The following is a 23,048-nucleotide window of genomic DNA, read 5'->3' as shown; positions in this document are numbered from 1 at the left end:
TCGAAGGCTTTGGCGAAATCAACGTAAACTCTATCCACTTGACATCGTTTCTCGAGACTAGAGTTGAGCGCGCTAGTGTATGCCATAAGATTTGTGCTAGTAGAGCGATTTTTCATAAACCCGTGTTGATATTCACATATGATAGGTTTAGCCGCAGATTAGCCGAACCAGAAGTTCAAGCGTCTTTGTTATTAAATTTATTTACATCACGGCAAGCGAAGATCTTACATTTACAATAATATGGCTCTAAGACGTTGTACATAAAAGAGTCATAGCCTGAAACTGAAACAAATAGTTTTTATGCTCGCATTGGGTGCTATTTAACTGACATTACTGCACCGCACAGTGGTTTGATTGCTCGGAATCGTGAACTTTTTTAATAATTCTTTTCATAGTGTTTTTTGACGTAGGACTACGTCTTACGGCAAGTTTTGAGATAGGGTGTCATTCCAAAAAATCGAAAAATGCGAGCGTCACGAAAAATGAAAGGTTTTGAGCGCTAATAGCTCAGCGGTTTTCCGATCGATTTTCAATATTCTTTCACCAATCTATCGGAAAATCTTCTAAGAATTGACCCAAATGAAGAAAAGCATAGATTCTTGATGTTGAACTATTGAAAAATTGAAAATGATGAACCTATGTTTTACCAGAATTCTCGCTTCGTGATTGGTTGGAAGATTCTTTACGATGATCTAAACCTATACCAATTTGATATCTGTGCTTGGGAAGTAAGCCAAAACAAGTGACAAAGTGTCCTCATTTCAACAAGATTTTTTGACATCGCGGTTCAACCTAGACCATTTTGACGTCCTTGCTTGGGAAATACGCAAAAGAGAGTGACAAAGCCCCTCGTGCCAACAGATTTCTTACGAACGCGATTAAACCTAGTCCAATCTGATGTCTGTGTTAGGGAAGTGTGCCAGAAAAAATGACACAAGTTCGTTGTCCCAACAGATCGCAAATTCTTTACTGTGTGACGATTAAACCTCGGCGAATTTGATATCTGTGTTGGAAAAATGTGCTACAGCTGTAGTGTTCGGTTATAATACGGCTCTGTATGAATACGCATGCTTGCCGTTAGTGATGTCCGTTAATCGTTCGATTAATTCAACTAATCGAATAATACTTGGAATATTCGGCTAATTTTTAATCGAATACTGCCAGCACGAGTAGTTAAATTAATCGAATAGTTCAATGAGTACGAGTAATGCCCGAATAATACTCGTTAATCGTTCATAATCGTTCGATTAATCGAATTAATCAAAGAAATATTCGAATATTTTTAATCGAAAACCACTGACACGAATAGTTGAATTAATCGATTAGTGCAGATAACGCTCACCGATTAATCGGTAATCGAATAATTGAAAATTTCGGACATCACTACTTGCCGTTTCATTAGAATTGTAGTGAAAAGATGTGCTGTTGATAAAATAGGATTGAATTGGTAAAATACCTTCAACGTGGGAAACCATGGATAATAAAAACAATCTTTAATTTTAGTAAGGTAGCAGGAAAGTAAGAGTTTGTGTTCTTGATTTTGTTAAATTGTTTTCAAATACACAATCTTTTGAGAATTGAACGTATGCAATGTTACTACTTTGACAAATGTCACATACAACGTATGTAGCTTGTATATATGTTGCATATAGCATATACACATACATGAAGAATCGAATGATTACAAGCATGAATACATGCTACTATCACTACAAAGAGACTTACGTAGTCCTGCGTCACCTATATATGCGGTCGTGTCTTGTACACAACCCCTCTGATTTTTCAATAAGGCGTCTTCGGAAGAATTTCTGTATATCAATAGACGCAACAACTGGTGGTTAGTATTAGTTCGGAACTCAAACACAGGTGGCGCTGCAAGATTTAACTTTCTAATTTGATGATATAGAGCTATAGTATGTTCTAGAAAGTTTTAGATAATCTTATTATGAAGCTTTTTGCTGTAAACATTATTCCTCTAAGTATCGCAGTTTTTGAGATATTGGGCCTCTTTCATGACGGACCCCCAAAAATCTGGGTTTTCACTGTAGCTTCAAAACTATGTGATTTAGGGAAAAATAATGCTCTGCAAACATTTGCATCTATTAAAATCACACACTTTTGCAGAAGAAAGTGAACACGTATCTTCTATACAGAGCGGGTTAATGAACGATTTAGGTAAAAATTAGCCATATTTCGTACTGCTATACAATAAAAAGTTGGAAAAACTGGCGACCGAGATATAATTAAAGTGAAAATACATTCAAAACTGATCTTGAAACATGCTAAGTCATTTGGCTCTTTGAGTATCTTCATCATTGAATTTGCATTTACAAGAAGGGTTACTCAGTCCTTTAGAGACATTTATCATAATGTTTACTATATCCCATCGCCCTGTTAACAGCAAGGTACGATGCTAATCTAACAAGCCAGTCGTCGTATGTACTAATCTCGGCTGTGTGGTACTGCTAGAGTTGTAATTGTCCTGTACTCTAATAACCGGCTGCGAAGTCTATCGTTAAAGAAGGGTATTGTCTAAAAGATGGTTATACTAAAAGCTCTACTTGCATCGCAAGAGACTAGTAAGAACATCAAACTAATGTCAGGTAATTAAAAGTCATTACTTTGAGCGTCTTAGCAGAATCTCGAATACGAGAATATTTTGATATATTTTTGTTATGTAACAGAATTAAACGTACATTTGAATGTACTTTCACTTTAATTATATCTCGGTCGCCAGTTTTTCCAACTTTTTATTGTATAGCAGAGCGAAATATGGCCAATTTTTACCTAAATCGTTCATTAACTCGCTCTGTATAGAAGATACGAGTCCACTTTCTTCTGCAAAAGTGTGTAATTTTAGTAGATGCAAATGTTTGCACAACATTATTTTTCCCTAAATCACATAGTTTTGAAGCTACAGTGAAAACCCCGATTTTTGCGGGTCCGTCATAAAAGACGCCTAATATCTCAAAAACTGTGGTACTTAGAAGAATAATATTTACAGCAAAAAGCTTCATAATAAGATTATCTAAAACTTTCTAGAACATACTATAGCTCTATATCATCAAATTAGAAAGTTAAATCTTGCAGCGCCACCTGTGTTTGAGTTCCGAACTAATAATAACCACCAGTTGTTGCGTCTATTGATATACAGAAATTTTTCCGAAGACGCCATATTGCCGAAAAAGAGGAGCACCAATAGTCTGCTGGCCAGTATGGCTCGTAGAGACTACTCTATTTACTGCCGTTGTCGTCACATGTAGCAATTTGTGGTGATGTAAACGGCATCCTTCCATCCCACATCCTTGCCATGTCTTGCATGACCAATTTCCGTGTTGATTAAGACAAGTTCTGCACAGCGAATTTTGTTTGACGACTTTGTACCGCTCGTCTACGTTTAGGGTCTAAAATTTGAAGCAATCCGCTACCCTGTGATCTTCCATCTTGCAAAAGATACAAGCCTTATTTGGTTGTGCGACTGTATTGCTGTTTGCCGAGGATAGCCCAGCCGAGGGTTGCTCCGATTGAGCTTGCACAAACCCTCGGTCTTTGGGCTTCTGGTAAGTTCCCTTGGATGTCGTTCCTGTTGGGGTGTCGTCCATCACCTCGAATGCCAGCTTCACCAACGAAGACGTGAACGCTCCAAGCGTTCCAAGATCAACCTCCGCGACGGGACTTTTATATGCCGACCATTTCATCCGGTAATCAACAGTAAGTTACCCCACTAGTTCGTAAAGTAGAGACGGATTCATCAAATGCGATTGCTGCTTGGCAGTCTTCAGATGTTCCACAAGATTATCAACTGCCATACCAAAGTCCACCATACTCTCCAAACTGTCCGTGTTTAGCGTAGGAAGACGATGAATCCTTTCCGTGAGGGCTTTAATCAACGTTTCTGGCCGACCATGGCGTAACTGTAATGTTTTGATGACATACGGCACGCTGGACCAGTTCCAACGCTGGACCTTTAAGGCAACACTGCAACCGCATTCCCAGAAAATACCAGCAGATTTTTCCCCATCACTAGTCTCGCCGCTAACTGACGGCTGGTCGGTGGTATCTCCGATCGTGCATTGGAATAGGTACTGGCTGTCATCGTCCATATTTCTCTCAAGGCTCTCCATACCTCAGCGAATATTGTCGCGTTTGGAACGGGGAACATTCGTGGTGACCAGTTTTCCGGAATCCCGTTCCAAAACAATGTCAACTGTTTTTTTTATTCTCTTCACCTATATAAATGTTTGGTTAAACATAATAACATTATTACCGGTCTCACTAGGAAAATTCTGATCAGAAGGCTTACAATATAGCTGGGTGCTTAGATACTGAGTGTCGTTTCGTATGGCCATTCAGCATCGTTTGCCTATGTGCCTCGCTTGTTGCAAAAACAAACATTTTGCCGACCGCGATCGCATTTGAAGGTGATGCGTTTGCAATTCGGTTTGCAATTTCTAGAATTTCATTTGCTATATTTTCATTAATCTACCAGTGGATATATTGTGTCCCAAGAATTTGTTCATTTCAACTATTTCTAAGGATGTACGAGAGGCTGGAAGAAAAGGACCCCCGAGTAACACCGGGTATTCCACTAGCTGCCAATAATTTCGACTGTACGTTTGGATCTAATGGAAGAAAACTTGGCAGTAAAATTTCAAAGGATGAAAATTGTTGTTATGTGGTACAATCAACATTAAACTTAAATTTGCTCTTTCAATTCGAATGGTGTAAAGTAAAGCGTAGGTAGCTCTATTTCAAACCAAACACCTTCAGCAAGCTTAGACACATAAACAATTCAGAGATCCGTCTGTCGGAGACATAAATCTCTGATTTCGGGGAAACATTCAGCTTCACCGACACCAACCTAAAGTCGAGCGCATTTCGGAGAATCCGAAAGCCGATTTCGACGAGTCTCAGTCTCAGTAATGCCATCACAGCACACGTCTACCGTTGAAATCCGTCAATTATTCACTTTTTTTTTTTGTGTGGAACGAAAATTCCCCCGCTTTCCTTTCTAGAGCAGACACTCAGCTTCTATTGAAGCATCCCATTCAAACGCAGTCATTGAATGACTGGAACTTTTTTTGTGACGACGTCGACGACGTCGAAAAAAAAATTCAATTTGTCTGTGCAACTAAACGAACGAAATAATGATGACACCAAATTTTCCGCTACCGCCGGCAGCAAAAATCGTGCCGGGCATTAAAACCCCGATTTCACTTACCCCGGTGAAGCTGCCATTATGGACGGGATGATGCTGACCGGCAAAAGCCAGCGATTGCGGTGGATAACCGTACAGTTGCTGTTGCTGCTGGTGCTGCTGCTGCTGATAGTAATGAGGGATCATCATTTGCTGCTGCGGTTGCTGCTGGGTCTGAAACTGCATCAACTGTGGCGGCGGCGGCGGTGGTGATTGAAGAAGCTGAAGCGATGGCGACGACTCGCTGAAGGACGACGACGATAAGGCATTTCGCAGGGGCGGCTTCGGGGGCTCACTGGGGGGCGACAGCTTGCGGTACTGTTCGTCCTGCGGTCGGCACACGGTCAGTGTCACGTAATTCGGTGCGGTCCGCAGGACCTCCAAGGCTTCCTGTGAAGATGACAAGTTAAATTGATTTTCGCTCGTTGATTGGTTGGTTGGTTGGTTGGTCGGCAGATACTTACGTAGTTGGTCAGCCCGGTCAGCGGAATGCCGTTGGATTCGAGCAGAATGTCACCCGGCTGGAGCATTCCGGTCGCCCACGCTGCCTGGTGCGGAAACAGTCTTTTAATCCGAATCAGTCCCGGGAACGGTGCCGACGAGTCGGCCCCACCGGATACGGACAAACCGAGACCGCGCGTTCCCTTCGGTACCTGGACGAGAAAAACGGTGTCTGCGAAATGAAAGAAAATTATGAGCCACAATTAATTCCGGAGCATTAGGTTGCCGTTTTTTGAACGTTCCCCCGAACGACGAAGCTTTTCGGAGCCGGCTGAGTTTTGACATTTTAGCCACCACCGGAAGCCACCAAGCACTGACGACAGAGACAGAGAGAGAGAGAGAGAACAGGCAGATTGGCTCGTTACGGCTGAAGAAACTTAATTACATTTTCATCGTTCTTTTTGTGAACTAGCTAGCAGCAGCTAGCGCCTCGTCAAGCGTCGTAATCACACCGGTCGGTGTCGGTCGGTCCTACGGACCGACGGACAGGTGATAGTCAGGAGCAGGCACTGACTGAATAATTGCATACTTTTGTGCGCATTACGCACGTCTCCCTCTCTCTCCCTCACTCTGTCAGCACAATTAATCACGAGAGCGAGAGTCTGCATTAGACGCGGACTGGCCTGGCCTGGAACTCGTGCCAAAACTCCGTGCCCCATAAATTCAACGTCGACTTTTTCACGCCCACCCACGGCCGCGGACGGGGGGGGCAGGGGGACAGCACCAGAACTGAAGAAGCTTTTTCAAGTTCAAAGTGTGCGCCGTCTCAAGTGTCGTTAAAATTGCTTCAGAATTGTAATAAAACGGGCACTCATCAGTCTTTTCACGAGAGAAAAAAAACCGTGCCGTGCGCCAGCCAGCCAGCCAACGAACGTCCAAGGGAACGAGAAATGGCAGATCATAAAAATTCCTCCCTCCGGGGTCCTGAAGGCCATGAATAATTCTCGTAGGCGAGTGCTGCTGGTGCTCGTGTGCCCTTTCCACATGACGCGGGATGGGACGATTCTTTTATTTCGTTTTATACTCGGCACGGCCTGGCCCGGTACAAAACGCATTCCAGCGACGTCGTCGACGACGACGACGACGACGATAAAAGGGAAGAATCTTGAATCCTTTGCAATTTAAGAGTTGAATGTTGGTCGGGGGGTCGGCTTTTTAGGGTCGTGCGGGAGAGGTGTTGTCGTTTTCCATCCGGTGCTAGTACTAGTAGGTACATTACACTGAGCACACTGCAGTCTGGCCAGCCAGCCAGCCAGCCAACAGTCTTCCGGTAAGATGAATGCTCGTCTCGTACTGAATAATGGAGCGTGAAAGGATGTGTGTTACGTCGGTCGGTAAGTGTACGTGTGGGTGTGTGTGCGCCATAGCGAGCGAATCGATTCATTCTTCGTTCGAGCTTGGGACTCTAAATCTGGTCGAGGAAATGGTCCTGTTGCGAAATCCCATAAATTACTTGTCAAAACGAGTGTTCTTTTGGGGCAATGATTCGATCTTCGATAGGAGAATGCTCCATTGGGGGTACAAATTGCTGTGCTGAAGGCTTTCGCCGTATGTCGTTACTCTTGGTTAAAGTAATTCATATTAATTTGAACTGAATAGCTAGTGAGGAAAATACCGCTTGACTTCCTACCAGCGAACTTGAAATTGGATTCGAAATAAAATTGGACTTGACATTACATTAGAATTTGAATTCGGACTTGAACGTTGACTTCAAGTTTTAAATAAAATTGGATTTGAAATTTAACTAGAAATTAGATTTGAATTTAGACATAAATCTGGACTTGAACTGGGACTTAAATTTGGGCTTAAAATATATCTTGAAATTAGATTTCAAATTGGACTGAAAACGGCACATTAAATTAAACTTGAATTGGACTTAACTAAACATGACCTAAAATCGCGCATGAAATTGAACTTGAAATTGTACCCATAATGCAGTAATAAATTTCACATGTAATTGGATTTAAATGGACTTGAAATTAGCTTTAAAATTAGACTTAGTGTTGAACATGAAATTTTAATTGAAATCAAACTTCAATCGAATTAAAAATTGGACTTGAAAGCGGTGTTGAAATTGGAATTAAATTAAATTTGAAATTGGAATTGGATTAAATTCAAATCGGTAGTAAAATTGGTAAAAAATTTGAGTTGGGATTTAACCTGAAATTGGATCAATTTGTACGTACTTTAATATGAACCCAACCTGGGCATGTCATTGATCGAAAGTCAATCGTTGGAAGTTAGAAATAAAAAATTAAAATCTCATGTGAAATGTCCAAAAATTTGAGCTTTTAAGAAGAATCGAACTTATAGAAACAAACCAGAATAAAAAATAGTAAAGGTTCAGCTGCAGAAACAGGAACAGGGACATGGACAAGGACAGGGTTAGGGAAAGGGAAAGGGAAAGGGAAAGGAAAGGGAAAGCGAAGGGAAAAGGGAAAGGGAAAAGGAAAGGGAAAGGGACTGGAGCAGATACTCGGACAGGAACAGGGACTGGGAACTGGAACTGAAACTGGGACAGTGACAAGGGACTGCCTCAAGAAACATTTATGCGCTGATTAAACATTTTAGCAACCATAATTATTCAGCCATAGCTGAATATGCATCGAATAAAATTTATGTGAACAATTCTACAATACTTATTCAGCCGAAATTGGAGGACTTATATAACCTATTTCGTTAGAGGCTGGAAAAACACTTGTTAAGCGCCTTGTTTCCAGCTTTGCGCAAATTGGTTATTTAAAAACGCACAAAAGCCTCTATTAAGCTACATTATAGCTTCAAAGCAGCTATTAGCAAGCCTGGAGCTTGACTTAGATGTAAGAACTGAAAAAACGTTTTTATTTGTAAAACTAAACCACAGTTCAGCCACAGGTCGAATAAATTTAGCTATAAAACGTTTGATCAGTCTGAAATTGTTACTTGGGTAGCTGCTTTCAAAGCTGCAATGGAGCTTAATAGAGGCTTTCGCGTGTTTTTAAATAACTAATTTGCGCAATGCTGTCAATTCTATTTTTAGAATGAGAAATAGTTTTGTAATACTTTTTCAGTCGCTTAATCAACGTCTCATCAACCTTTATACAGCCAAAAAATAATCTATTTTTAAATTAAAAAAAATAGGGAGAATATTTTTTTTTGCTATGTCGCATCTTTCGGAAATTGAACCGCCATCTTCTGATCCATAAGCACTCACCGTATGATCCGCCCCGTCTGCATCTGCAGAACAGGCAGTGAAAATATCTTTACACTTGAAGCAGTCGATGGTCTATGGTCTGACGGTATGTGTGCTGTGAACCGAACGAAAGTTTGGTATTAGTTTGTAGAGCCACTTTAACACCCTTAAGCAGCTTTAAAGTAGCTTAAAAGCTGTGAGCCTAGTAAAAACCTCTACTGGTTTATAAAGCCACTTTAACACCTTTAAGCAACTGTAAAACGGTTTGATGTTTATGGCTGTTTAGAAGCGGATTGTTTAGCAGAAAAATCCGCTATAAAGCTTGTTTATTAGCTTTGGATAAAAGCTGATTTGAAAAAAAAACTTAAAGTAGCTTAAACATCGCTTGGTCAAACACCATTGGAGTGCTTACTTTATGCAGCTTGGATCGCCTTAAACCAACTCGTAAATAGCAATTGCTCTTGCTGGTTACGAGTTGTTTTAAGGCGATCCAGTGTGCAAGATTTTTCGAAAACAGACGCTGATGAAGCCTGCAAGTCGTAGGAGAAATACGTAACGTATCTGTCACGAATAAATATAAATAGTAGAATATATATTTTAAAAGCTTGGAAAGTTTTTGATTTCAGAAGATGGCGGTTCAATCCCCGAAAGATGACGACATGAATTTTTAATTAGCTCGCATATACGAATTCAAGTTATCCGAAATTTAAAATATAGCATACGACGCCATAGCAAAATAAATATGATGCTTTATATTTTTTTTTAATTTAAAAATGGATTATTTTTTGGCTGCATAAAGGTTGATGAAACGTTGATTAAGCAACTGAAAAACCATTGCAAAACTATTTCTCATTCTCGTTCGTTATTTAAAAACACGCAAAAGCCTCTATTAAGCTCCATTGCAGCTTGGAAAGCAGCTACCCAAGTAACAGTTTCTGGCTGATCAAACGCTTTCATAGCTGAATTTATTCATACTGTGGCTAAACTATGGTTTAATTTTAGAAATAAAAACCTTTTTTCAGCTCCATCTAAATTTGGTGATTTTATCAAGCTTCGGGCTTGCTAATCGCTGCTTTCGAAGCTGCAATGGAGCTTAATAGAGGTTTTTGCGCGTTTTTAAATAACCAATTTACGCAAAGCTGGAAATAAGGCGCACAGAGGTTATGTAAAGGGTGATATAATTGCTTAACAAGTGTTTTTTCTGCCTCAAACGAAATAGGTTGTATAAGTTCTCCAATTTCGACTGAAAAAGTATTGTAGAATTGTTTACATAAATTTTATTCGATGTATATTCTGCTAAGGCTGAATAATAATGACTGCTAAAATGTTTAATCAGCGCATAAATGTTTCTTGGGAGGGCTTTTTTATTCAGATGACAAATCGTTTATTCAGCTAGTAAAACACAATTATTGAGAATATTGACGGGTTGTGGAGAGGTTGAAGATACGCCTAATCTGCTTGTGACCCTATTATGTGAAGTAGCTGCTTTACAGCGCATTCGTTGGTTGCTTAAACACTTATAGAATACAGAGACCTTTGCTTAAATTTATTCAGCGTCTATTCAGGTGGTATTCAGAGTTGAATCAGCTGCAACCAAGACAGTAGCATTTAAATTCAGCTTCGGTGTTTGTTGGGAATCTGGGCATGTCATTGATCGAAAGTCGTAGGAAGTTAGAAATAGAAAATTAAAATCCCATGTGAAATGTCAAAAAAATTAAGCTTTTAGAAGAATCTAACTTATAGAAACAAACCAGAATAAAAAAAAGTAAAGGTTCAGCTACAGAAACAGGAACAGGGACAGGACTCGGACAGGAACAGGGGCAGGGAAAGAGACTGGGACAGAGACTGGCACTAGGGTTGAAATTGGAATAGAAACAGAGACTGGGACAAATACAGCGACTGGTAGAAGGAACTGAAACTGAAACTGAACCAGTGAGAAAGGACTGTGACTAGGACTGTAGTTGTTACTAGGACTGGGATTAGAGTTGCCATAAATGCAGATATTTGTGCATGCATAAATTTGGGATCCAGCCGTTTTCTTCGAAGTATTTTATTTTCTCGGTCTAATCTTTTAAACAACATAAATAGCTTATGGAGTACTTTAAAATTCAGAAACATTAGTAGAGCCGGCAATCACAGCAACTAAAATAATTTATGGGTCCCAAATTTAGGCATGCACAAATATCTGTATTTGTGTTAGCTCTGACCGAGACAAAGACATGGATTGGGACACAGACTGGGACAAAAGGGACTGGGACTAGGAGAATGGATTGGGATTGGGATTGGGAGAAGAGACTGGAACTGAAACTGGAACAGCGAAAAGGGACTGGTACTGCGACAGGGAATGTGTTTGAAACTGGGACAGGCACAAGACAAAAAATATAACGAAGAGGTGACGAAATGAATGACACAAAAGTGATGAAAAGACGATAAAGAAGACGTCAAAGCAACGAAAAATGGATGCCAACATGGATGACAAAAGCTACAAAAAATGCTATGAAATAACGAAAAAAAGACGTCAGAAACCTTAAAAGAAGACAAAACAGCGGTAAAAACGGTTAAAATGTACGCTGAAAGACACCAAAAAAACGTCCGAAAGGAAAACCTAAAGACGACAAATACTAGCTAACGGACGTTTGGAACTGCAAAACCCCATGTCGAATGTCAAAAAACGCAAGCTTTCAAAAAAGTACCAGAAACAAACCAGCAGCAGCCTAAGAGCCTCAGAAAAAAGAATCTGATAAAACCAAAAAAAAGGTCAAAATTCAAAAAAAGAAACCAAAAGTAATGAAAGAAAATGAAAATGTCAGATTTAAAAATAAGAAAAAAAAACTGGTCGAAAAAAGGTTTTATTTATATTCTAAAAACCAAAATTAAAGACAAAAAGACAACTCGAAGTAAACAAAAAGCAAAAAAAGTTTGAATATCAAAAGAAAGCTATCACATCCAAAGCCATAAAGATCAAGTCAAAATTTGAAGAGGAAATAAACAGTCAAGAAAAACAAGTCAAAAATTAAAAATAGTAAAGGTACACACAGCTACAGAAACAGGAACAGGGACAAGGATAGGGAGAGAGAAAGAGAAGGACTGGGACTGAGATTGGGACTGGGAACGGAAACAGGGACAATGACTGAAACAGGGAAAGGGACTTGGACTGGGACTGGGATTGAGATTGGCACGAGGACTGGGACTGGCAAAGGGACTGGGACTGGCAAAGGGACTGGGACTGGGATTGAGATTGGGACAAAGACTCGGACAGGGACCGGAACATGGAGAAGGGACTAGGACAGAGACAGGGACTAGGACAGAGGATTGGAATAGAAACAAAGGCTGGAACAAAGACAGGGACAGGGACAGGCAGAAGGGACTGGAGCTGAAACTGGGACAGTGAGAAGGGACTGGGACTAGGAGAATGGACTGGGATTGGGATTGAGATTGAGATTGAAAATGGGACTGTGTTTGGGACTGGGACTAGATGAATCGAATTTGTAGAAACAAACCAGCTGTAGCCTAAGAGCCTCAGGAAAAAAATCTGATAAAATAAAAAAATGCTGTTGACGCAATCAAACAGTCAACATAAGTCAAAAGCCAAAAAAAGCCAAAGTAATGAAATAGAATAATAATTCATAAATCAGTAAACATGAGTCAACTTTAAAAGAAGAAAAAACCAGTCGAAAAGAAAGGCTTAGTTTATGTTCAAAAAGCCAACATGAAATAAAAAGACAATTTGCCGTGAACAAAAAGTAAAAAAAAATTTGAATATCAAAAGAAAGCAGTAACGTCGAAAGCCTCACAAAGCTCATGTCAAATTTTGCAAAGGAAAGAAACCAAATGTCGCAACCAATTTTTCCGGCACTTTTAAGCGCCGTTTCCGTTGTTTTTTGCTTTTTTTGTCGGTTTTAGTCCTATTTTTGTGGGTCTATCGTTGTCTTCATGTCGTTCTTTTGTCATTTCGCCGTTGCATTTTTGCAACTTTTCTTTTTCATCTTTCCTTTGTATTTTCCTCTTCTTCGTTGCCTTTTCATCGTATTTTTGTCCTCTCTTCGCTGCATTTTAGTTTGTTTGGCTGTCTTCGTAGTACAGCATCGGTTCGATTTTTTTACTTATCGTTCCCTTTATTACGAAAAAAACCTGATTTAATCCACCTAGTGGTGAAAGGAACCTTTGTTATACGATCTTACTTGCTTACATGAAATTTTTGGAAATTGAATAAGTTTACAAAATTTGAACCAAATAGAAGCACTTATAAATTTTGATAGTTCCTTTTCTCATGAAATTGCTGAGTAAGTTGTTACTAAGCGTGTAGGGCGCTATATCTCTGCATATTAGCGTTGGTAAGAGGAAATGCTTATCAACTTAGGGACTATATTGACTCGTCTCATTATCCCTGATTTCCCTGATCGCGGATAAGTTCAAGTTGTTACGTGGTTTTTGAACCGTAAATCTCGCATGTGCGTAGTATTTTTCGATATAAATTAAATTATGGTTGTATATGAGCACCATTGGCATTATATTGAATTTGTTAAAAAGGTATTTTTTATATCTTAATTTTCGTAGTTACTGGCTTTACAAGAAAATTTTCGAATATCCAGGTTAGTCTCATATGACTGATGCTTACATACTTACATTATCCATCTAGCTCCGCCCATCTACTAACAACAATTCCTTTCCCGAAATACTTGTGAAGATGCAGAGGATTCCCTGGTCTTTAGTAGCAACAAGTATTGGACTAACATTCCTTCCCATCCCACCAGGACCCGCATTCGGACGTGGCCGGCGTCGGTATTGATCAGCATGCAGGGACCTGATAATGTTGCACAATGAAAAATAGCCTGCTGTCCCAAGTATGCTTTTTCCAACCATCATTTTGCAATTTTCATCGGTCCTGGTCAATAACGGAGTAGCAGCACACGGGCGGTATCCTATGCTTATGCTTATGCTTAAATTGCTGAGTAAGTTGTTACTAATGAGGGTAAGTGCAAGTAAAAGTAAGTTGTAAGATGAAATATTATTCTTTAACATATGCATTGCGTAGTAAACGTCTAGTTTGTAAGTTTTTGAACTATGCATAATTTCCCGTAATGCCATTCTTTTTGATTCACAACAAAAAAGTTTTCTTGAATAAATTTCATCAATTTTTATTAACTTTCGGTTACTCACGCTGTTGTATTTTGTACAACATGTGTAGGTTTTTGAATGCCATATTGTTATAAAGTTACAAATCGTATATTACGTATATACTAACGTATATTCTTCAGTAAACTTGTTATGAGCAAAATGTCCGAATTATTCAATGCATTAATACTTGAAATTGTTAGGAAACAAGATTAGCATAAACCGACATCACAGAAACGAAGCAGGTAGCATGTGACGTGTACCGCAATTAAACCCAAATAGAATTTTCTCTCGTTTCTTCATATGGAAAAATGGTGTCTGTATGCAACAAAACTACCAGCAAATGTAAAATGTTTAAGATGTATCCGTCTGTTGGTAATCGAGTAATTCGGGGTCAAAATCAGGTTATTTTTTACAATTAAAGTTCTACAGTTCCTAACAAGCAAACATAGATGTATACTAAATTCAACAAAGTTGTGTATTTTTATTATTTGTACAACTTTGTAATACACGAAAAAGTCATACAACAATTATAAGAAGAGTTAGAATAGAAAAACTGATTTTACAAATTCATATACAATAAATAAGATTTTTCTACCTTCACTGAAGAGATAGAAGGTTACTGTTTTCAGCAAAATTTCTTGTAATAATATGCTCTAAAAGTTTGCAGAACACATCCATGTGTTGTATTGACACTGAAGGAAAATAATTTATTTATTTCACTTTTAGGGGGATTAATCAAAATTCAAATTCTACCAGACGATAGAACTTTCAATTTTAAGAAACTCTTCCAAAGGTTCGATAAACTTAAAACCAAGTTTTCCTAGTCAAAACTCTAGTGCGCACGTTTTCTTTGGGTTTGGGCTATTCTGCGCGCAAGTAACCGTGTTATAAAAGTTGGGGCGAGTGTTCGAGGGTTAATATCTTTTGACCGGTAAAACCTATACTTATGTAATTTTGCATATATATTCGTAGTGTGAAAACCTCTCGTTTGATATTAAAATAAATGAAATTAGGTAAATTAACTTGGTTAAAATCATTATAAATTATTGTTAATTTTGGTGTGGTGTATTCGATTACTCATAACTTTCAAATTAAACGTCCGATCAGAGAACCATTCAATAGTGATCTATCCGGCTATATTACCTGCCAAATGAAACTAATAGCGTGTAAATCGGTTTGGCCATCTCTGAGAAACAGGCGTTCATTTGTACCTAGTCAAAACAGGTTTTTCAGGGCTAACTTTTAAACTGCTTGTCCGTTTTCAATAAAACTTAGCAAAATGTTTAGTAATAGTAAGAGCTTTCGTTTGGTACTAATACCGTTAAAATTGGTTGCGTGGTTCCGGAGAAAACCGTGTCACGTAGTTTTCACATTTTTGCTTATAACTTTCAAACGAAAAGTCAGACCACAAAACCATTTAATAGTGATATACTAGGCAATAGTACCTTTCAAACAAAAGTAATAGCGGTCGAATCGGTTCAGCCATCTCCGAGTAACAAGCGATAGAAAATTCGGAGCGAACACACATACACACATACACACATACATACACACACACACACACACAGACATTGCTCAGTTCGTCGAACCCTATCGATTGGTACATGTGACTCGGCCCTCTGGGCCTTAGATCAATTTCGTGTTTTTCGACCAATTTCTAAACCTTTGTTATATAGTATAACAAAGGTAAAAAAGAATTATTGTCCTCTTTTTTTACTTTCAAAATTCGAAATAACGACCTCTTTTTTACGTCGAAAACTCGAAATAACGTCGTGCTTTTTTACGTCCAAAATATGAATTAACGTCCTCGTTTTGACGTCTGTAATTTGTATTAACCTCCTCTTTTTTATACGTCCAAAATTTAATTTAACGTCCTCATTTTTTGTCCAAAATTTGAATTAACGTTCTCTTTTTTTACGTCCATAATTTGATTCACGTTCTTTTTTTTGACGTCAGACATTAGAATTAACGTCCTTTTTTTATAACCAAAATTTGAATTACCGTCCTTTTTTTACGTATAAAATTCGAAATAACCTCCTCCTGTTTACGTCCGAAATTCGAAATAACGTCGTTCTTTTTACGTCCAAAATTTGAATTACCGTTCTTTTTTTATGTCCAAAATTTGAATTACGTGCTCTTTTTATACGTCCAAAATTTTAATTAAAGTCCTCTTTTTCACGTCCAAAATTTGAATTCACGTCCTCTTATTACGTCCAAAATTCGAAATAACGTATTCTTTTTTTACGCCCGAAAATTGAATTAACGTCCTCTTTTTTACACCCAACATTTGATTTATGTCGTCTTTTTTTACGTCCAAAATTCGAAATTACGTCTCCTTTTACGTCCAAAATTTGAATTAACATCCTCATTTTTACGTCCAAAATTTGAATTAACGTCCTATTTGTACGTCCAAAACTTGAATTGTCGTCCTCTTTTTTTGGTCAAAATACCGGTCAAATAATTTTGTACTTCTTATGAGGGAGAAAATGGGTTTCTTGTGAAGAACGAACATTGGAAGAAGTGGGAAAAATGATATGCAAACCATTAAAAATAATTGACTTACCTCCCTCCTGGACAGTTAATTATTTTTCACTGTTTGCATATCATTTTTATCAGTTCTTCCCAAAAAAAAAGAAGTACAAAATTTAGAATAAAAAAATCCAAAGTAGTCAAGTAGTCAATTACAAGTAGTCAAAAGTAAAGAAATTAAAAACCAGTGAAGAGAGTGAAGTCAAAAACAAAAAATGAAATCTGAATTCAGACAGAAGCCCAAGGTAAGAAGTGTGAATTTAGCAGCAAAGGACTAGCAAAGACAAAAGGTAGGAGTCAAAACGACTACTTGTTAAGCGTAGCTACCAATATCCCCCCCCTCCTCACCTTTCCGCTCTTCCCCCTCCTTCACAAAAAAATTTTTCATTTCTTTCCCCTACCGTCCCTTCATCAATTGTAGAACCATCGTTTCAAAAAAATATTAAAAAGAAACCGAAAGTTGAGGAAAGAAAACAAAAGCCATAAATCAAAGCGATGAATTCAAGATTCAAAAAGAACCCACAACTGAACCAAAAAAGTCAAACGTCTCAAAAGGAAGTTAGAAACCACAAAAAGTTAAAAATAAAAAATTCAAAAGTTAAATATGTATAAAAATCCAAAATAAGAAGCCAAAGACAAGAGAAAAGACGTTGAAAGTCAGAAAAAATAACACAACAGTCAAAACAGACAGAATATGGAAGTCAAAGAGAAGAAATCCAAAGCAAAACAAGCAGCCAAAAGTCGCAGAAATGAAGTTAAAATAGAAGTTAAAGAAAAGATGTCAAAAGTAGACATATAAAAGTCAAAGGTACTATAAATATTTAAAGTCAATAAAGAGAAATCAAATGTCAAATAACGAAATTAAGAGTCACAACTTAGAAATCGAAAGACTGTCGAAAATTGTTAGTGAAAAAATCAAGTCATGGTGAAAAAACTAAGTAAAAAGGTGTCAAAATTTCCAGAAAGACGTCAAGAGGAAAATCGAAAATCAAAAAAAAAAAATCAAACAAAAGCAAAGAAAGAATTTAATACTCAAAAAGAAATTCAAATAAAAGATGATATCAGATTATATGACTTTTAATCATTCTTTTTGACTTTTGTCTGCTTTTTGTAACTTCCAATTGGTTCTTTTGTTAGACTACTTTTTAAATTTTGACTTCTTTTCGATAACTTTTGACTTCGTTTTATGATTATTGGTTTTTGTTTGCATAACCAACCATAGTGGACAGACAACTGCCGTTTTATCGGTGGAGATAGAGGAGAACATCTAATCCGTATCATTCAGAGGTGAAATAATACATGACGTTGAAATTTGAACAGACACAACTGTGCTTCCCCCCCTCTCCTTAGGGGAACATCTGTGATTAGCTCTTTTCATAATAAAATGCAAATTCGATATTAAATAAAAATGAATGAATGAAAATTAAAATTAATTGACTAAATCGAATTAAATCCAATTCATTCTATTCTTTATTCTGATTTACCATCCGCTGGAAAATCAATTAAATTGAACTAGGTACCAAGCGCTTTCATTAAGTGTGGAAACCAATGGAGGCGCTTCATTATCTGTGAACAATTTTGATATGAAATTCAATTTATTTGTGCTTTTAACAGGAAAACCTTTAAGGTCATCTTTTTGAGAACCCGTTTTCAGTTTTTTTTATCTCGTTGGATTAAGGAACCATGAATTGAAAATTAAATTGAGGCGGTAACCGCAGCTGACTTGTTAACGTTAATGGATGGTGACGATGATGGCGATGATGGTGAGACAGATTAAATATGCAATGATGGAAGTTGAATGGAAGAAAAATATTTTAATTGAAACAGCAAAACATTGGAAAAAACATTTAAGTCCTTGTACGGGATTATGCAGGATTAATAATATTTACACGTGGTGGCCAATTAGAGCAGAATAAAATGAATGCATAACGAAATATAAAGCTGCAGTGAAAATTTTCAACTTTAATCAGTCGTTAAATCACAAAATTCATTGTATCGATTCAGGCTGGAAATGGGGGTGCATGTCGAACAGAGTAAAACATGTGCCTTCATCAATGCAAATACATCTGTACCCCGACTTCATGTATAATCTTGCAATAGCATGCCAATGTATGTGACCTCCTGACACTTTAATCTCAACATACAACATACAGTCTCGTTCCCGGGTTCCTACTGGCGGCGAGGCGGATGGCTGCAGAGAATTCCGCTTCCATTCCATTCTTCCTGCTGCAGCTGCTGCTGCTGCAGTGAAGCAGCCGGTTTGGTACATGCAATGAGCGCATCTCCCCCTATTGTTCTTCCTCTTAATTTCCGGTCAACTGTCGTCATCGCTTATGCAACGTCATGGTCGTCGTCGTCGTCCTCGTTGGTTAACCGGAATCCTTCCTGTATTCTGCTGATGGGGAAAGGAAAAACATTTCAACAACAGTGTCCCCTACTGCTGTCGTCGGTCGAACAGGGAGCTCTTTTTTTCCTAAGACGCACTCAACTCTTGCTCGACTTCTTCAGAATAGAACAGAACCGAACCGACCGTCCGACCGGCAGGCAGGCAGGCAGAACCGCAAAAAGGCCAAACAATTGAACTCCTTAGCCCTCTGGTTTCTGGTTCCAGACAGAGACACGAGAAAGAGAGAAAGTGCCCTCATAAGAGTGTACGAACGAAGTGAGTCGAATTTTCCGCCTGTCTGGTTCTCTATCTGGCAGTGAAATGAATCAGCAGCATTTTTGGATCCTCCGGCTTCTTCACTTCTCCGACTACTCGGACTAGCAATGAAAAAGGACCAGATTCGTTTTAAATTGTCATCAGTAACCGCACTGCGCCATTGGCGTGGCCAGGCTCGGGCACACTGGGACCTGGGTCCAACCTTCTCTGTAAAATTGCACGCAAAACAAACAAAAAATAATTTCTGTAACCCAGAAGTCTGCAGTTTTTAATTTAATTGGTCATTATTTTCGCGAAAAATAAGTTAATGGCGTGAAATCAGTTCCTAGTTTTAAGTCCAGTTATGAATTAAGTTTCAAGTTAAATTTGAAGCCTAATTTAAGCTCGATTTTCAGTTCAAATTCAACTTTCTTGCCCAAACACCCAAACACCGATTTCAAGTCCAACATTTGTATCTAGTTTTACGTTTAATTCCAAATACAATCTCAAGTGTAATTTAAATCCATTTCATATCATCCTTCCTAAAGGTTAAACTTCAAGTCAAATTTTAACTTTGATTTTAAGTCCAACTTTAAGTACAATTTCAAGTCCGATTTTAAACCCTATTTAAAGTCTAGCTCCAAGCCCAATTTAAAACCAATTTCCCTGTGGTAAGTCCAATTTTAAGAGCAGTGATGATGGTGGAAAACTCCATAGAAAAGTCAAAAAATCTGTTCTGTTACATGGAAACTTTCCGAAATATTTCTTTTTCTTGTTTATCAATTTCAAATTGTTTAATGATAAAATTTTCATGATAACATTTTTTGTTGATCCTGAGTTATGACTGAAAACTTGCTTTTCGTGAATATTAACCTAATTCAAAACTTCATATCCCATTAACCAAACAACGCAGAGCAAACAGTTGCTTATGCCAACGTTAGTAAGTTTGCTTCGCATATTCACAGATATGTTAGCGACGGATCTAGAGGTAGTCTGTCTCCTATTGATCTCCAGCAAAAAAGCAAAAAAAAACTCAACAGTAGGAGAGAAAACGAGAAAAAAACACGATGGAAGGCGTGACAAACACTGGACAAACGTGATAGTAGAGAGGAAAATCCAAGAGAGAAAATAGCGAAAATTTGCATGAAAAAATAACAACGGAAGAAAAAAAAGTTACAGAATGGGAAAGAAAGAAAAAGTGGAAAACAAGAGAGGAAAAGAGGAAAAAGGACGTAAAAAACAAGGAGACAGGACAGAAAAAAAAACACGGAAGAGCATTGAATAATAAACAGAAAAAGAAGAATCCTAAGGAAAAGATAAAAAGGGACAAAATAGGAAAAGATGTAACACATCAGGAAAAATAGAAAACACGGGCGCAGGAGAATGAAGAAACAGGACCATAAAAAGAGGAAACATGGGACAGAAAATAAAATAAATTAAAAAGGAAAAATGAAAACGGAAAACAAAAGGGATAAAACAGAATGTGACAGAAAAGAAGGAAAAGCGTGATGTAATAAAAGGAAACAAACGAACAAAAAAAGAAAGATGAAAAAACGTAAAACATGACAGAGGAAATGCGAGACAAGCGATGCAAACCGGGCCCGAAAAAAAGAAAAAAGCTGAAACGGGACAGAAGATGACAAAAAAACGAGACAGAAAAAGATATGGAACGGAAGAGAAAAGAATAAAAACGAGAGAAAGGAAAGAAAAACCCATAAAGAAGACGAGAACAAAAGTATGAACTAGACACAACAGGAGAAATAACGGAATGGAAAACTGTAAAACAGGAGAAAATATGGGAATGTAAGAAAATAAAAGATCGAGAACAGAAAAAAAATTTAGAATAGAAGAACAGAACGCGACAGTATGGAATGAAAAACGGGATATAAAAAGAGAAAAAAGAAAGAAAAAAGGGGAACAAAGGAAAAAACTAAAACAATTGAATAAAATGGACAGAAAAAAAATGGGACCAAAAAGGAATTTGGAACAGAAGAAAAGCGAGAGAAAAACGGGAAAAGCGATCAAAGGCATGCAAAAGGAGAAAAATGAGATGAAAAAGGGACAGAAAAAGAAGAAAAGAAAAACGAAACGGAAGAACGGAACAAAATAGACGAAAGTAAAAATCGAAAAGAAAAAAATCAAAACGGGCAGAAAATAAAAAAAAACACGAGACAGGAAAAGCAGAAAAACGAGCCTAAAACGAAGAAAAATAGAAGTAAAAAGTACGAAAATTGGAACAGATGAAAATCAGGACCAGCGCGAAAAACGGTACAGGAAAAGAAGAGACAAGGAACAGCGAAAGAGGAAACAGCGGACAGAAAAAAGGAAAAAACGGAGACAGAGAAAGAGGAAAACCTAGACAAGAAATGGAATACATTGCTCAGTAACGTGTGCATGGGAAGAGACGTTTGGTACAGTTTACTGCCGAAAATAATTTTTTTCCGTTTTCAGTTTACCTGAAATTGCTGAAAAATACCTTCAAGATAATCGGAAACGAATCCATTACAGTACAGAAAACGGTTCCCGGACAATTTTGGAACCTTTGGATCCAGCTGCCCACTATCACAAGTAACAACAAAGCTAAACGAATATTGAAGACGTCAAAGAGAAATCCGTGAAAAACTTCTGTTTGGACGGACAAACTTTTTAACGTTCTGCTGATTTGAACATAAAAGCTAAGTATAAGTTTAAGTTTGTACATCAACCCTTTGATTCCCCTGTTGTAGGGCACTATCTAGCACACAATGCAGGTAGACGAAAGAGATGAAGTACCTATAAAACCTCCAGACACATTACCGTCGCGTGTTAAAGTTTACCCAGATGGATCGACTGGTCCACTAGTTGTTTATTTCCGGCCCAAAGCTGGTCCGAATTCCAAACCACTAAACATTATTCAGATCTCTAAAGATCTAACAAAATATTTCAAGTCTACGACAGAAATTACAAAAGTAAGACCAAATAAGCTTCGGGTAGTGGTCAATGATTTGAAACAAGCCAATGAGATTGTTTGCTCTGAGCGCTTTACCAGAGAATATCACGTATACGTACCCGCGCGAGTAGTTGAAATTGACGGCGTTATAACAGACCCAAGTTTATCAGCGGAACTACTCTTAGAGAACGGTGTTGGCTGCTTTAAGAATACCTCTCTCCCAGAGATTAAAATACTGGATTGTAAACAATTGAGTTCAGTATCGTTTATCGATGGCAAAAAGATTTACACGCCATCAAATTCATTCCGCGTAACATTCGCTGGTTCTGCATTACCGAGCCACGTTTCTATCCATAAGGTTCGCATACCTGTTCGACTCTATGTACCTCGAGTCATGAATTGCTTTAACTGCAAGCAATTAGGCCACACAGCTGCTTACTGCTGCAATAAGACACGATGCGGAAAATGTGGAAATAATCATGTTGACGATTCATGTAATTTAAATATTGTAAAATGTTTTTATTGTAAAGAAGACCAACATGAACTCACCACATGTCTTATTTACAAACAACGTAGAGATAAACTAGAACGATCCCTGAAAGAACGCTCCAGACGTTCTTATTCAGAAGTATTAAAGAAAGCCACAATTACTACTATTGAATCATTAAATCCTTTTGACATACTGTCATCAGATGAATCCAGCTCTGATGATCCTCAAATGGGTCCTTCTTTTGCTAATCCCAGCGAGTCCAGAAAGAGAAAAAATTCTTCAACTCACAAACTTCGCAGTAAAAGTCCAAAAATAGTACAAATTGACAAGACGACAGATAAAACAAGTCATGCTGTTGAAAACTCGAGGCAATATCCCCCAGGATTTCTAAATTTAAAATCTCAAAGTGATTTTCCAACACTTCCAAAAACCCACAAAATTCTAACTATTCCTGCTACAACGTCAGTAAAT

At 38.0% G+C, this 23,048-nt stretch overlaps 1 protein-coding gene across 1 annotated transcript in view; it reads right to left on the bottom strand.

Moving 5' to 3' along the window:
* Positions 1-23,048, bottom strand: part of LOC128732324 (uncharacterized) — a 105,670-nt gene that overhangs the window by 18,206 nt on the left and 64,416 nt on the right. The window contains exons 5-6 of the mRNA XM_053825568.1: positions 5,662-5,870; positions 5,222-5,587 (exon numbers count right to left, since the gene is read on the bottom strand). Coding sequence (XP_053681543.1) covers positions 5,222-5,587; positions 5,662-5,870 — 575 coding nt within the window. The remainder of the gene's footprint in view (positions 1-5,221; positions 5,588-5,661; positions 5,871-23,048) is intronic.

Source organism: Sabethes cyaneus, chromosome 1 (assembly GCF_943734655.1).
Source record: "Sabethes cyaneus chromosome 1, idSabCyanKW18_F2, whole genome shotgun sequence".
In the NCBI taxonomy this organism is placed as follows: Eukaryota; Metazoa; Arthropoda; class Insecta; order Diptera; family Culicidae; genus Sabethes; species Sabethes cyaneus.
Note: the sequence above shows the minus strand (reverse complement) of the source record. Positions and strands in the feature narration are given on the sequence as shown.